Source organism: Chiloscyllium plagiosum, chromosome 32 (genome assembly GCF_004010195.1).
Source record: "Chiloscyllium plagiosum isolate BGI_BamShark_2017 chromosome 32, ASM401019v2, whole genome shotgun sequence".
Classification (NCBI taxonomy): Eukaryota; Metazoa; Chordata; class Chondrichthyes; order Orectolobiformes; family Hemiscylliidae; genus Chiloscyllium; species Chiloscyllium plagiosum.
The window spans coordinates 31,743,814-31,756,187 of record NC_057741.1 but is presented as its reverse complement, the minus strand read 5'-3'; the positions used below and the strand labels follow the sequence as shown (position 1 = coordinate 31,756,187).

Below are 12,374 nucleotides of genomic sequence, written 5' to 3'. Positions count from 1 at the left end.
TTGGAAACAATCGGTGGGTTTGGCAACATCTGAGGGAGAGAGAGACTTGGCATATCAATTCTTTCCAAAAACGATCTTTTAAGGGCGACTGGAGAATAAAGACGCGTTAGCTGATTGGTCTGATGCAAAATATGTTTTTTCAATAATGCCTCGTTCGGAGAGACAGAGGCACAGTGTGCGTGTGAGATACAGAAGGAGGGACAGGACTGCCAGAGGGAAGGAGGGACAGGACTCTGGGTGAACGGGTCACAGACTGCGAGCGGATGTTGTGCTGGGGATCTGGCGTTTCCCACCAGCTGGGATTAAAGCACCAAACCACTTCAGAGCTGCAAGAGGTGGAGTGCCTGCGGAACCGGGCGGTGAAAGCGGTCTGCTGTGGAGAAAGGCACTCGGTGTTCCTCGTGGACGATGGCACCGTGTTCACTTGCGGCGAGAACGAGAACGGGCAACTCGCGAGGCAGGAGAGCGGACCCCCCTCCAGCGGTAAGGTGTCAAACTGAGCTGGGTGCTGTAGACAGGAGTCGCTGCAAACATTCCGCACGCCCTCGGTATCGCTCAGTTCCCATCCCAATTGGACACTCCAGTTGTCACAATGTGCAACAGATTTGTTTCCTTATTGCAGCTCCCTTTAGCCCCCACCCCGATACTCCTTGTGGGATATTGTGCGGAAAAGAAACTAACTCATGACAAATCCAAAGACATTTGACTGCGCTCATCTCGGCTTAGTTTTGATACTCGAGTCAAATTAAAAGTCGATTTGCCAGTCCCCTTAAATATCCACTTGCACAGTCACTGCCAATGCTTTCGCTTCCTATCTTTTCAGTTTCGTTTTCTCCCAGAGTTGCTGCTTCCAAAAGCTGTCTTGAGCGCAGTAGTTTCGATACACAACTGTTATGTGCAGAGTTCAAAGTAACACATTGTTACAGTGACAGCAACCTCAGCTGGGAGTTGGAGTCTTCAACCCTCCCTCCCCCTCTCACTCGTGGGAATGAACTCTACCTTCCAAAAATGACATTTTGCAGTCCTGTTTAGGGGGTTAATGAATTTGAATTTCAGCCGATGCTAAGGCCCCTCCACGAAAGGAAATGTTTGAGCCCCGCCTACAACTGATTGGGTCAAAAGTGCTGAACCATATTACACGGGAACCAGCTGCTCTGTGGGCTCATTTCTGGCCCAGCACTTTGAAGAGTTGTACACAGGATAAGATTAGATTACATTACAGTGTGGAAACAGGCCCTTCGGCCCAACAAGTCCACACTGACCTGCCAAAGCGCAACCCACCCATACCCCTACATTTACCCTTTACCTAACACTACGGGCAATTTAGCATGGCCAATTCACCTGGCCTGCACATCTTTGGAATGTGGGAGGAAACCGGAGGAAACCCACGCAGACACGGGGAGAACGTGCAAACTCCACACAGTCAGTCGCCTGAGGCGGAGAATTGAACCCGGGTCTCTGGCGCTGTGAGGTAGCAGTGCTAACCACTGTGCCACCGTGCCGCCCAAAGTGTGTTAGTATTATAGAATCGTACAATAGTGACTAGCAAGTGGGTTATTTGGTACCATAGGGACACTCACTTTGACAGCCAAACCATTTAATGTAGACAAAAATGAGAATAACATTTCACCTTTAATTACTTAGCAGAACAAAGACCAATTTGGCACCCTCAGCGACCACCTAGTTTGACTGTATGATTGGGTGAAACTTTATTGTTGGAACAGCACAGCAGGTCAGGCAGCATCTAGGGAACAGAAGATTCGACGTTTCGGGCACATGCCCTTCTTCAGGAATTCCTGAAGAAGGGCATGTGCCCGAAACGTCGAATCTTCTGTTCCCTAGATGCTGCCTGACCTGCTGTGCTGTTCCAGCAATAAAGTTTCAGCCTTGATCTCCAGCGTCTGCAGACCTCACTTTCTCCTCCTGTATGATTGGGTGAGCCCAGCTGGCAATTGAGATGTGATAGGTGTGGCAAACCTGGGCAGATTGGATAGCTTTGGACTAAATGTGCACACAGCTTTATCACTGAGGGTTTACCTCACTTTGTGCAGACTAATTTAGAGAGATTCACCAACATCTTTGTCATTGTTAGCATTCAACATTAGGATACTAGAGGTGAGCTAATAGGATTTTGGTTATTACTTTTCTTATCAGCAAAGCCCACACCCCAAGAGTGATTTAATAGCGTGAAAAATATTCTTCTCTTGAAACTTTCTGGTGACGCTTGAAAATGTACAACTCCAGTAGAGACAGAGTTTTGTTTCTGTTCTGAGACATATTGGCTCCAAAACATGTCCTGTAGAATGTAGGTTGTGTGATTGTGGTGTGATTTTACTTTCCTCTGATGTTGCCCACAGAGAAGCAGTCGGCTTCAGTTTGGCTATTTCTTGCAATGACACATCAGAGATTGGAAATTCATCCAGTCAGGGAGTTTCAGCCAGACTGCCATATTGGTTAACATTACACAAGTGCCTAGACCATTCTGATCAGAGCAGCCACAAAAAAGAGTGTGTGGGAGGGCAGCACCTTCTCAGTGACATAGCTTATCAGTCTTGCAACTTCTCCAAACCCAGGCCCTCTAAAAGCTAAAAGGGAAACAGCAGCTGATGCATAAGGACATCACAAACTAAAAGGCCTGTCCATGTTGCACACACCATTCTGATAATAGACAATAGGTGCAGGAGTAGGCCATTCAGCCCTTCGAGCCAGCACCACCATTCATTATGATCATGGCTGATCATCCACAATTAGTAGCCATTTCCTGCCTTATCCCCATAACCTTTGATTCCACTATCTCTAAGAGCTCTATCCATCTCTTTCTTGAAAGTATCCAGAGACTTGGCCTCCTCTGCCTTCTGGGGCAGAGCATTCTACACACCCACCACTCTCTGGATGAAGGTGTTTCTCCTCAACTCTGTTCTAAATGGCCTACCCCTTATTCTTAAATTGTGTCCTCTGGTTCTGGACTCACCCATCAGCAGAAACATGTTTCCTGCCTCTAGAGTGTCCAATCAATTAATAATTTTATTTGTCTCAATCAGATCCCCTCCCATCCTTCTAAACTCAAGAGTATACAACCTAGTTGCTCCAATCTTTCAACATATAATAGTCCAGCCATTCTGGGAATTGATGTCATGAACCTACGCTGCACTCCCTCAATAGCCAGAATGTTCTTCCTCAAATTTGGAGACTAAAGCTGCACACAATACTCCAGGTACAGTCTCACCAGGGCCCTATACACCTGCAGAAGGACCTCTTTGCTGTTCTAAGAATCCATCTCGGAGGCACTCCACAAACTCCCATTCTTGGGCTCCAGTACCACCCTGATTCTCCCAGTCTACCTGCATGTTGTAATCCCCCATAACAACTATAGTAATACCTTTGCGACAGGCCAATTTCAACTCCTTATTCAACTTACACCCTACACCCAGACTACTGTTTGGGGGCCTGTAGATAACTCCCGTTAGGATCTTTCCACCCTTAGAATTTCTCAGCTCTATCCATACTGACTCTACATCTCCTAATTCTATGCCCCCCCTCACAAGGGATTGAATATCATTCCTCACCAACAGGGCCACCCCACCCCCTCTGCCCATCAGTCTGTCCTTTCGATAGCATGTATAGCCTTGAATATTCATTTCCCAGGCCCTGTCCACTTGAAGCCACGTCTCAGTTATCCCCACAACATCATACCTGCCAATTTCCAACTGAGCCTCAAGCTCGTCCACCTTATTTCTTATGCTTCGTGCATTCATATATGGAATCCTTAATTTGTTACTCCCCTCTCCCTTCCTATCAATCTCTACTTCACTTGACCATACTGTATGAACTCTTCTTGAGTTTTCTGCTCCATTGATTCTGTTGTCTGTCTTAACTTCTCTTATTCTCACTTTCTCTTTAACTTCATTCTTAAATTTCCAGTTTGACCCCTCCCTCCCACTACTTAGTTTAAACACACCTGTGTTGCAGTGGCAAACCTGCCTGCAAGAATGCTGGTCCCCTACCTGTTAAGGTGCAACCCATTCCTCTTGTATAATTTATCCATTTGGTGACTTGAACTACGTCACCAATCCTTCACTGTCGCTGAAGCAATGTCTTGAAACAACCTTCCCAGCAGCATTGTGGATGTCTATAAACACTAAGGACTGCAACGGGTCAAGAAGGCTGCTCACCTTTCTCAAGGGCAATTAGAGGGATGGGCACAAATGCTGGCTTAGTTAGTGGTGCCCCTATCCCATGAATGAATTTTAAAACATTGACATAGTGTTGTAAACACTAAGAGTTAAGACAAAGTAACATTCACACCACACAAACGCTAGGCAATGATCATCTCCAATAAGACACAATCTAACCACATTGCCTCTTGACATTCAGTGTGATACCATCACTGAATCCCCCACCAGCCATAGCTGGGGATAACCATTGACCAGAAATTGAACTGGATCAGCCATATAAATATATGGCTACAAGATCAGGTCAAAGGCTAGGAATATTGCAGCAAGTAACTCACATTCTGATTCCCAAAGCCTGCCCAATATCTACAAAGCACAAGTCAGAAGTATGATGGACTACTCCCCATCTTCCCACTTGAGTGCAGCTCCAGCAACATTCAAGAAGCTTGATACCATCTTGGACAAAGCAGCATGTTTGATTGGCGCTTCATCTGCAATCATACACTCCCTCCACCACCAATGTTCAGTAGCAGCAGTGTGTATTATCTGCAAGAAACACTGCAGAAGTTCACCAAAGATCTTGAGACAGCACCTTTCAACCCATGACTGCTTCCAAGGCAAGAACAAGGGCAGCAGACAAATGGGACTAGTAACATCATCTGCATCTTCCCCTCCAAGCCCACTCCCCATTTTGACCCAAGGGTCACAGAATCATAGGGATCTACAGCACAGGAAACAAAAAAGCATTTCAGCCCATCAAGTCTGCGCTAGTCAAAAACCACCATTTAACTGCTTTTAATTGCATTTGGAAATATATCACCATTCCTTCAGTGTCATTGGATCAAAATTCTGGAATTCCCTCCCTAATGGCATTGTGGATCCATGTACAGCACATGGACTGCAGTGGTTCAAGAAGGAAGCTCACCCCCATCTTCTCAAGGGCAACTAGGAGTCTGCAATAAATGTCAGCTCAGCCAGTGATACCCATGTCCCATGAGTGAATAAATACCATAAGAATGTGATATTATCAGAATCAGTATGTTTCACCTTTTAACCAACCACCACCAGATGCTCTGACAGGATGCAAATCTCTAATCCTTTCCACTTCAGCTCAATTGCATAGAGAGCCAATGTGTGTGATGAAGGCATACAGGGTAAGTAGGGAAATGTTTCATCTGAATCTTCAGAGGCTGCATGTGTATGTTCAGAGGGCAATAGGAAATTTGGGAATTCTTAACTCTACTGTTGCCAATGATTTTAGAATCAAATGATATGGTTGAGAAAGGATCTCATAATAAACTTATTTACATTGACCACAGAACAGTCAATAAACAATGTAATTTTCGGGATGGATAATGTATGCATGTCACATACATATGTTGTGTGTGTGTTTTTTTACAGGACAGGTAATGGCTCTAAGCACAAACAACGTTGTCCATGTGGCATGTGGCAAGCATCACACCTTGGCCCTTTGTGAAAATGGATCTGTCTTTGCCTGGGGAGCTGGAACCTATGGGCAACTGGGCATTGGGAGATGTTGTGACATTTTTTCTCGTCCAAGGTATGACGAAATAAGTCCAGACTGGATAAGCATAGTCTAGTGCTTACATACCTGTTGTTAACTGAACACCAGATGGCTCTCTAAAGGGAGTACATATATTGTTACAATTCCAGACCAAGGTCTCAGTAATATTACTTAGGTTACTATTTGACAGAATACAGAGCTCTGTAAATAACAGCAGAAAGTGCTGGAGAAGCTCCATATCTGGCAGCATCTGTGGGAGAGAAAAACAGAGTTAATGTTTCTTAGAAACACAGAAAATAGGAGCAGGAGTAGGCCATTCAGCCCTTCAATGGCTCCGCCATTCATTATGATCACAGCAGATCACCCAATTCAATAAGCTGTTCCTGCTTTTCCCCCATACCATTTAATCCTTTAGTCCCAAGTACTATATCCAACTCCTTCTTGGAATCATACAATGTATTGCCTTGACTGCTTTTTGTGGTAGTGAATTCCACAGGCTTAACACTGTCTAGAGAAGAAATTTCGCCTCATCTTCCTAAATGGTTTACTCCACTCCTTTAGACTGTCACCCCTGGTTCTGGACTCCCCCACCATCAGGAACATCCTTTCTGCATTGAACTTGCTCAATTTTCAAGTCTGTTTCAAGTCCAATATGACTCTTTGGAGGAAGATTCAAACGCCATTCCCCACCAAAACTGGTGTTTCCCTCACCTTATGTCTGAGTCTGTTGTAGGCTAATGGCATGTCTAGTGAACAAAGCTGAAAATGTGTTGCTGGAAAAGCGCAGCAGGTCAGGCAGCATCCAAGGAGCAGGAGAATTGACGTTTCGGGCATGAGCCCTTCTTCAGGCTCCTTGGATGCTGCCTGACCTGCTGCGCTTTTCCAGCAACACATTTTCAGCTCTGATCTCCAGCATCTGCAGTCCTCACTTTCTCCTCGAAGATTTATGTCTAGTGAACAACTCCATTATTGTTGTATCATTTGTCTAGTGAGGTAGTAGATAGTAAACTAAATAAGTCTCTTGTCTTCCACTTCCTGCATGTCTATGGAAGTCAAGGAATCCAATAGAAAAACAGAACCAATGATTGTTAGCCATTAATAGTTTTCAATCTGGTACGATTATATTGTCATCTTTGAAATAAAGCACATTATAGTGGGTTTCCCACAGACTGTGAAACTTGTAAGGTGCTGAAGAGAGATTGTAGGTGCTATGTTCCCGGTGATCTGCTCCTTTTCGAGCATTTCTTCATGAATATAGGCAACGGAATAGAGTCATAGAGTCATAGAGATGTACAGCACGGAAACAGACCCTGTCCAACCCGTTCATGCCGACCAGATATCCCAACCCATCACTCAGCCCCTATCCCTCTGATGTCGAATAGAAACATCAAGACTGTAGCCAAATATGCCGATTGCACAACTTATGAGAGGGATACAAACAGGTTATGGGGAGATATTGATAGATTAAGCAAAAATGTTGGTAAATGGAGTATCATGTGGGAAATTGTGAAGTTTTTTTATGGACAGAAGAACGAGAGAGTACAGCATTATTTAATTGGAAGAAAAAGCTGCAGAAAGGGACTTGGGGGTGCTTGTGCATGAGACACAGAAAGCTAGCATACAAATGCAGGAAGGCAAATGGAATATTGGCCCTTATTTCAAGTGGGTTGGAATGTAAAGTTAGGGAAGTCTTTCCTCACCTATACCAGGTGCTGGTCGAGCACTTCTGGAGTACTGTGATTTTGGTCCTCTTACTTAAGGAAAGGGGGCAGTTTAGAGAAGGTTCACTACGATGGATTCCTGATAGAGAAAGATTGGTTCATGAAAAAAGACTACATAGGCTGGGACTCTACTCATTGGTGTTCAGAAAAATGAATGGTGATCTGATTGAAACAAATAGGATTCTTAAGGGGCTTGCTGAGGTAAATGCTGAGAGGATGTTTCTCATTATGGGAGAGTCTATGACCAGAGGGCAGAATAAAGAGGTGTCAATTTAAGAGTGAGATCATGGAATCATAGAATCCCTACAGTGCAGAAAGAGGCAGTTTGGCCCACCATGTCCCCCTGCACCCGCCAAAGAGCATCCCACCCAAATCCATCCATCACATCCTATTCCTATAACCTTGCACTCCCCTGTAAATCCTCCTAGCCTGCATATCTCTCACACGAAGAGGCAACTTAGCATGGCCAATCCACCTAACTTGCACATCTTTGAGTGTGGGAGGAAACCAGAGCACCCGGAGGAAACCCGCACAGACACGAGGAGAAAATACAAGCTCCACACGTGCAGTCACCCAAGGCTGGAATCGAAACCGAGTCCCAGATATTGTGAGGCAGCTCCGAAATGAGGAGGAATGTCTTCTTTCAGAGGGTCATGAGTCTTTGGAACACCTGCTACAGAGCATATTTAAGGCTGAGATAGGTAATTGTTGATCAGTGGGGGGAATGAAGGGTTAAGGGGAAAACGCAGGAAAATGGACATGAGGCATATTACATCAGCCATGATCTTACAGAATGGAGATACAGGCTACCTGCTGATGTCAACTACTGCGTATTCTTCACATACTTTGTTTGGAAGAGTTGAAAGAAATACCTTTCTTTGATTTGCAGGAAAGTAGAATTGGCCAGCATTCCGATAGTGCAGGTTACATGTGGCCGTTACCACTCACTGGCTCTTTCCAAAGGTAACACATTATTACTGATCACAATGAAGTTTTCAGCGTCATGCCTATCATTGGATTGTCTAATGGAAAAGTTTGTCCATTCTCTTTAGGTGGTGCTGTCTATTCCTGGGGACAGAATACTTATGGGCAGCTCGGACTCGGTGAAGAAGTATACAGCCAGCTACAACCCAGACATGTAATCTCTCTCACTGGGATTCCAGTGGCTCAGATTGCTGCAGGGGGACGGCACAGCTTTGTCCTGTCTCTCTCTGGGGCAGTGTTCAGTTGGGGAAGAAATAATCATGGACAACTGGGGCTCAAGAGCACAGTGGGTAAGAACATGCTAGAGCACATTTTCCCATTGAAGTTAATCAGATGTCACTAAAGATATGAGCAGGATCAATCAAATAGACTTCTTGTCAACTCATGACATTAGGTCACACTCATAACTTAGAGGCATAGAGTCATTGAGATGTAGAGCACAGAAGCAGACCCTTCGGTCCAACCCATCCATGCCGACCAGATATCCCAACCCAATCTAGTTCCACCTGCCAGCACTTGGCCCATATCCTTCTAAACCCTCCCTATTCATATACCCATCCAAATGCCTCTTAAATGTTGCAATTGTACCAGCCTCCACCACTTCCTCTGGCAGCTCATTCCATACACATGCCACCCTCTGCGTGAAAAAGTTGCCCCTTAAGTCTCTTTATAAAATTAAGTTTCTTTATAAAATTACAAAATTATAAAAATATGAAAAATAACATTACAACAACAAAAACAACAACAATAAACAATAAACCAACTACTATACTACTCTACAAAAGAACTCACAACTACACTCATTACACATCAATAAATAAATAAATAAATAAATAACGCTGCTCAGCATAACAGGACCTCAGCTCTCAACCTTCGAGCGCATCAATTATTAAACCCACGTTTGCTCGAAATTCTTTCTTTCAGGACATTCGGCTTATTAAACCAAACCATCATGGCAAGACAAAAACCCTAATTAAAATAACAGACATATCTGCTTCCAAATATTTCAAAAAGGGTTGCCATGTCTTATAAAAATTGTTCGTTTTCTGGTGCACTATGTTTGTAAGAGAGTCCAAAGGAATGTGTTCCATATTCCACCCTAACAGACTCAGGGGTTCTCAGACACCCAGCTGCGGGCTGCCTTCTTGAATAGCTGCAGTCTTTCTGGTGTAGAGAAGCTGACAGAGATGTTATGAAGGGAGTTCCAGGATTTTGACCAATCGACAGTGAAGAAAAGACAATAAAGTTCTCTGTCAGACTGGCATGTAGCTTGGAACTTGCAGGTGGTGGTGCTCTTAAGCATCTGCAGCCTTTGACCTTCAAACTGGTAGAGGTTGAGGTGTTGGAAGGTGCTGTCAAAGAAACCTTGGTGAGTTAGTGCAGTGCATGTTGTAGATGGTACACAGTGCTACCTCTGTGCTTTAGTGGTAGAGTGTGTGAATATTGAAGGCAGTGGGTGTAGTGGTAATCAATGGGAATACTTTGTCCTGGATGGGGTAAAGCTTCTTGAGAGTCGTGAAGAGGACCTAAGGAGCATACAACGAGGTATAAAAAGGTTTAGTTAGTGGCAAAGATCTTCCAAATGAAGTGCATTGGGAGAAAGGGTGAAATAATCCATGTTGGCAGAAAGAATAGAAAAGAAGCATACTATCTAAATGGTGAGAGGTTGTAGAGCCCTGAGAGGCAAAGAAATCTGAATGTCTTAGTGCCTAAATTGCAAAAGGTTAGCATGCAGGTAAAGCAAGTAATCAGGAAAGCTAATAGCATTTTCCAATTTATTACAAGGAGAAGTGAATGCAAGAGTAGGGAAGTTATGCTTCAGTTATATAGGACTTTAGTGACACAGCATGTAGGGTATTGAGTACAGTACAGAAGGATGCTAATGTGTTGGAAGCTATTCAGAGAAGGTTTATTAGACTGTACCAGGAATGAGCAGATTGTCTTTGGAGAAAAGGCTAGACAGGCTAGGCCTGCATCTTCTGCTGTATAGAAGAGTCAGAGATGGCTTAATGAAACTTATAAGATCGTGAAAGGACTTGACTGAGGGCATGTCAAAAAGATATTTCCTCTTGTGGGAGAATCTAGAATGAGGGGTCATAGTTTAACAATAAGGGGTCACCCATTTAAAGCAGAGACATGGAAATGCTTTTTCTCTCAGAGGGTTGAGAGTCTTTGGCATTCCTTTCCTCAAAAGGCAGTGATTCAGAATCTTTAAACATTTTAAGGCAAAGGCAGATAAATCCCTCACCACCAAGGCAGTGGAAAGATTATCAAGGATATGTAGAAATGTAATGGAGAGTTGAAATTAGATCAGCCATGATCTTATTGATTGGCAGAGCAGGATTGAAGGGCCTCTCTTGTTCCTTTTTTGTACAAGTGTTGTTACAGCTCCGCTTATTCAGACAAGTGGAGACCATTCCATCACACTCCTGACTTGTGTCTTGCAGATGGGGATAGGCTTTGCGGAGACAGAAAGTGAGTTACCACAGCATTCCAAACCTTGGAGATGCATTTGTAGCCACAGTATTTATATGGCTGGTCCAATTCAGTTTCTGGTCAAATGGTCAACTCCAAGATGCTGATTTTGTTGGATTTGGTGATATAATGCTATTGAAAGTAAACTTTTCACTATACCTGCCAATGGCAGGTTAGCAGTCCTTATAGTTTATCACCTTCCTTCCCTGTTGCTGGTTTGGTGGAGAGTGTGACACCAACATTCTGATTGGTAAAACTGCTGAATGCTAAATAGAAATCTTCATTACTAAAGCATGTTGTCCTCTCAATAGATAAAGTCAGCCCGTGTCGAGTGAAACAAATGAAGAAGCACAGAGTCACATACGTCTCTTGTGGGAGTCAACATACTGCTCTATTAACAAAGGTATTCTTTAGTCAATAAGCTTATAGGGCTCTTCTCAACAGTGACTGGCACATTCGAGGTTTAGAAGCAAAGTGAAGTGATTAATTACCAACTTACTTCAGCATTTAAATACGAAAAGTGTTATTGAGGTGGTTGTCATGAACTGATCTATTAGAAAAATTACTTCAGTGAAACTTAGGAGCATTATTACCAAATCTAGCTCTCATGTACCTCAAAAGAGGTGGTTTGTTAGAGGCAGGTTGATAGGTTAACCACAACGCATGTGTATGCAAGACCAGGTCAGGACGGATGAATCCTTTTCCAAAAGAACATCAGTGAACCAGCTACATTGTTGCATAGAGTTGTTCATGGTTTCATGGTCACCATTACCTAGATTAGCTTTCAGTTCCAAATTTTAATTTAATTCCTAATCAGTGCAAGATGTTCTTTTAGGGTGGCATGGTGGCTTAATGGTTAGCACTGCTGCCTCACAGTGCCAGGAACTTGGATTCGAATCCATCCTCGGGCACCTGTCCATGTGGAGCTTGCACATTCTTCCCATGTCTGTGTGGGTTTCCTCAAAGATGTGCAGGTTAGTTGGATTAGCTGTACTAAATTGCCCCACAGTATGCAGGGAGGTGCAGGCTAGGTGATTTGGCCATGGGAAATGCAGTGTCAAAGGATAAAGTGAGTCTGGGTGGGATGCTGTTTAGAAGGTCAATGTGGACTCGATAAACCGAGTAGGTAAAAGTGAGAAAATGGCCTCCTTCTTCAAAGACCGCAATTTCCCCTCTGACGTGGTCGATGATGCTCTCCACTGCATCTCCTCCACTTCCCGCACCTCCGCCCTTGAACCCCGCCCCTCCAATCGCCACCAGGACAGAACCCCACTGGTCCTCACCTTCCAGCCCACCAACCTCCAGATACATCGTATCATTCTCCATAATTTCCGCCACCTCCAAACAGACCCCACCACCAAGGGATATATTTCCCTCCCCACCCCTATCAGCGTTCCGGAGAGACCACTCCCTCCGCGACTCCCTCGTCAGGTCCACACCCTCCACCAACCGAAACTCCACTCCCGGCACCTTCCCCTGTAATTGCAAGAAGTACAA

General features: G+C 44.3%; 1 protein-coding gene across 1 annotated transcript in view; it reads left to right on the top strand.

Moving 5' to 3' along the window:
- Positions 1–260: 260 nt before the first annotated feature.
- The window catches only part of LOC122539481 (probable E3 ubiquitin-protein ligase HERC4), a 46,239-nt gene continuing 34,125 nt past the window's right edge, over positions 261–12,374 (top strand). The window contains exons 1-5 of the mRNA XM_043674359.1: positions 261–483; positions 5,574–5,733; positions 8,308–8,381; positions 8,471–8,692; positions 11,189–11,280. Of these exons, the coding sequence (XP_043530294.1) occupies positions 264–483; positions 5,574–5,733; positions 8,308–8,381; positions 8,471–8,692; positions 11,189–11,280 (768 nt within the window). The 5' untranslated portion in view covers positions 261–263. The remainder of the gene's footprint in view (positions 484–5,573; positions 5,734–8,307; positions 8,382–8,470; positions 8,693–11,188; positions 11,281–12,374) is intronic.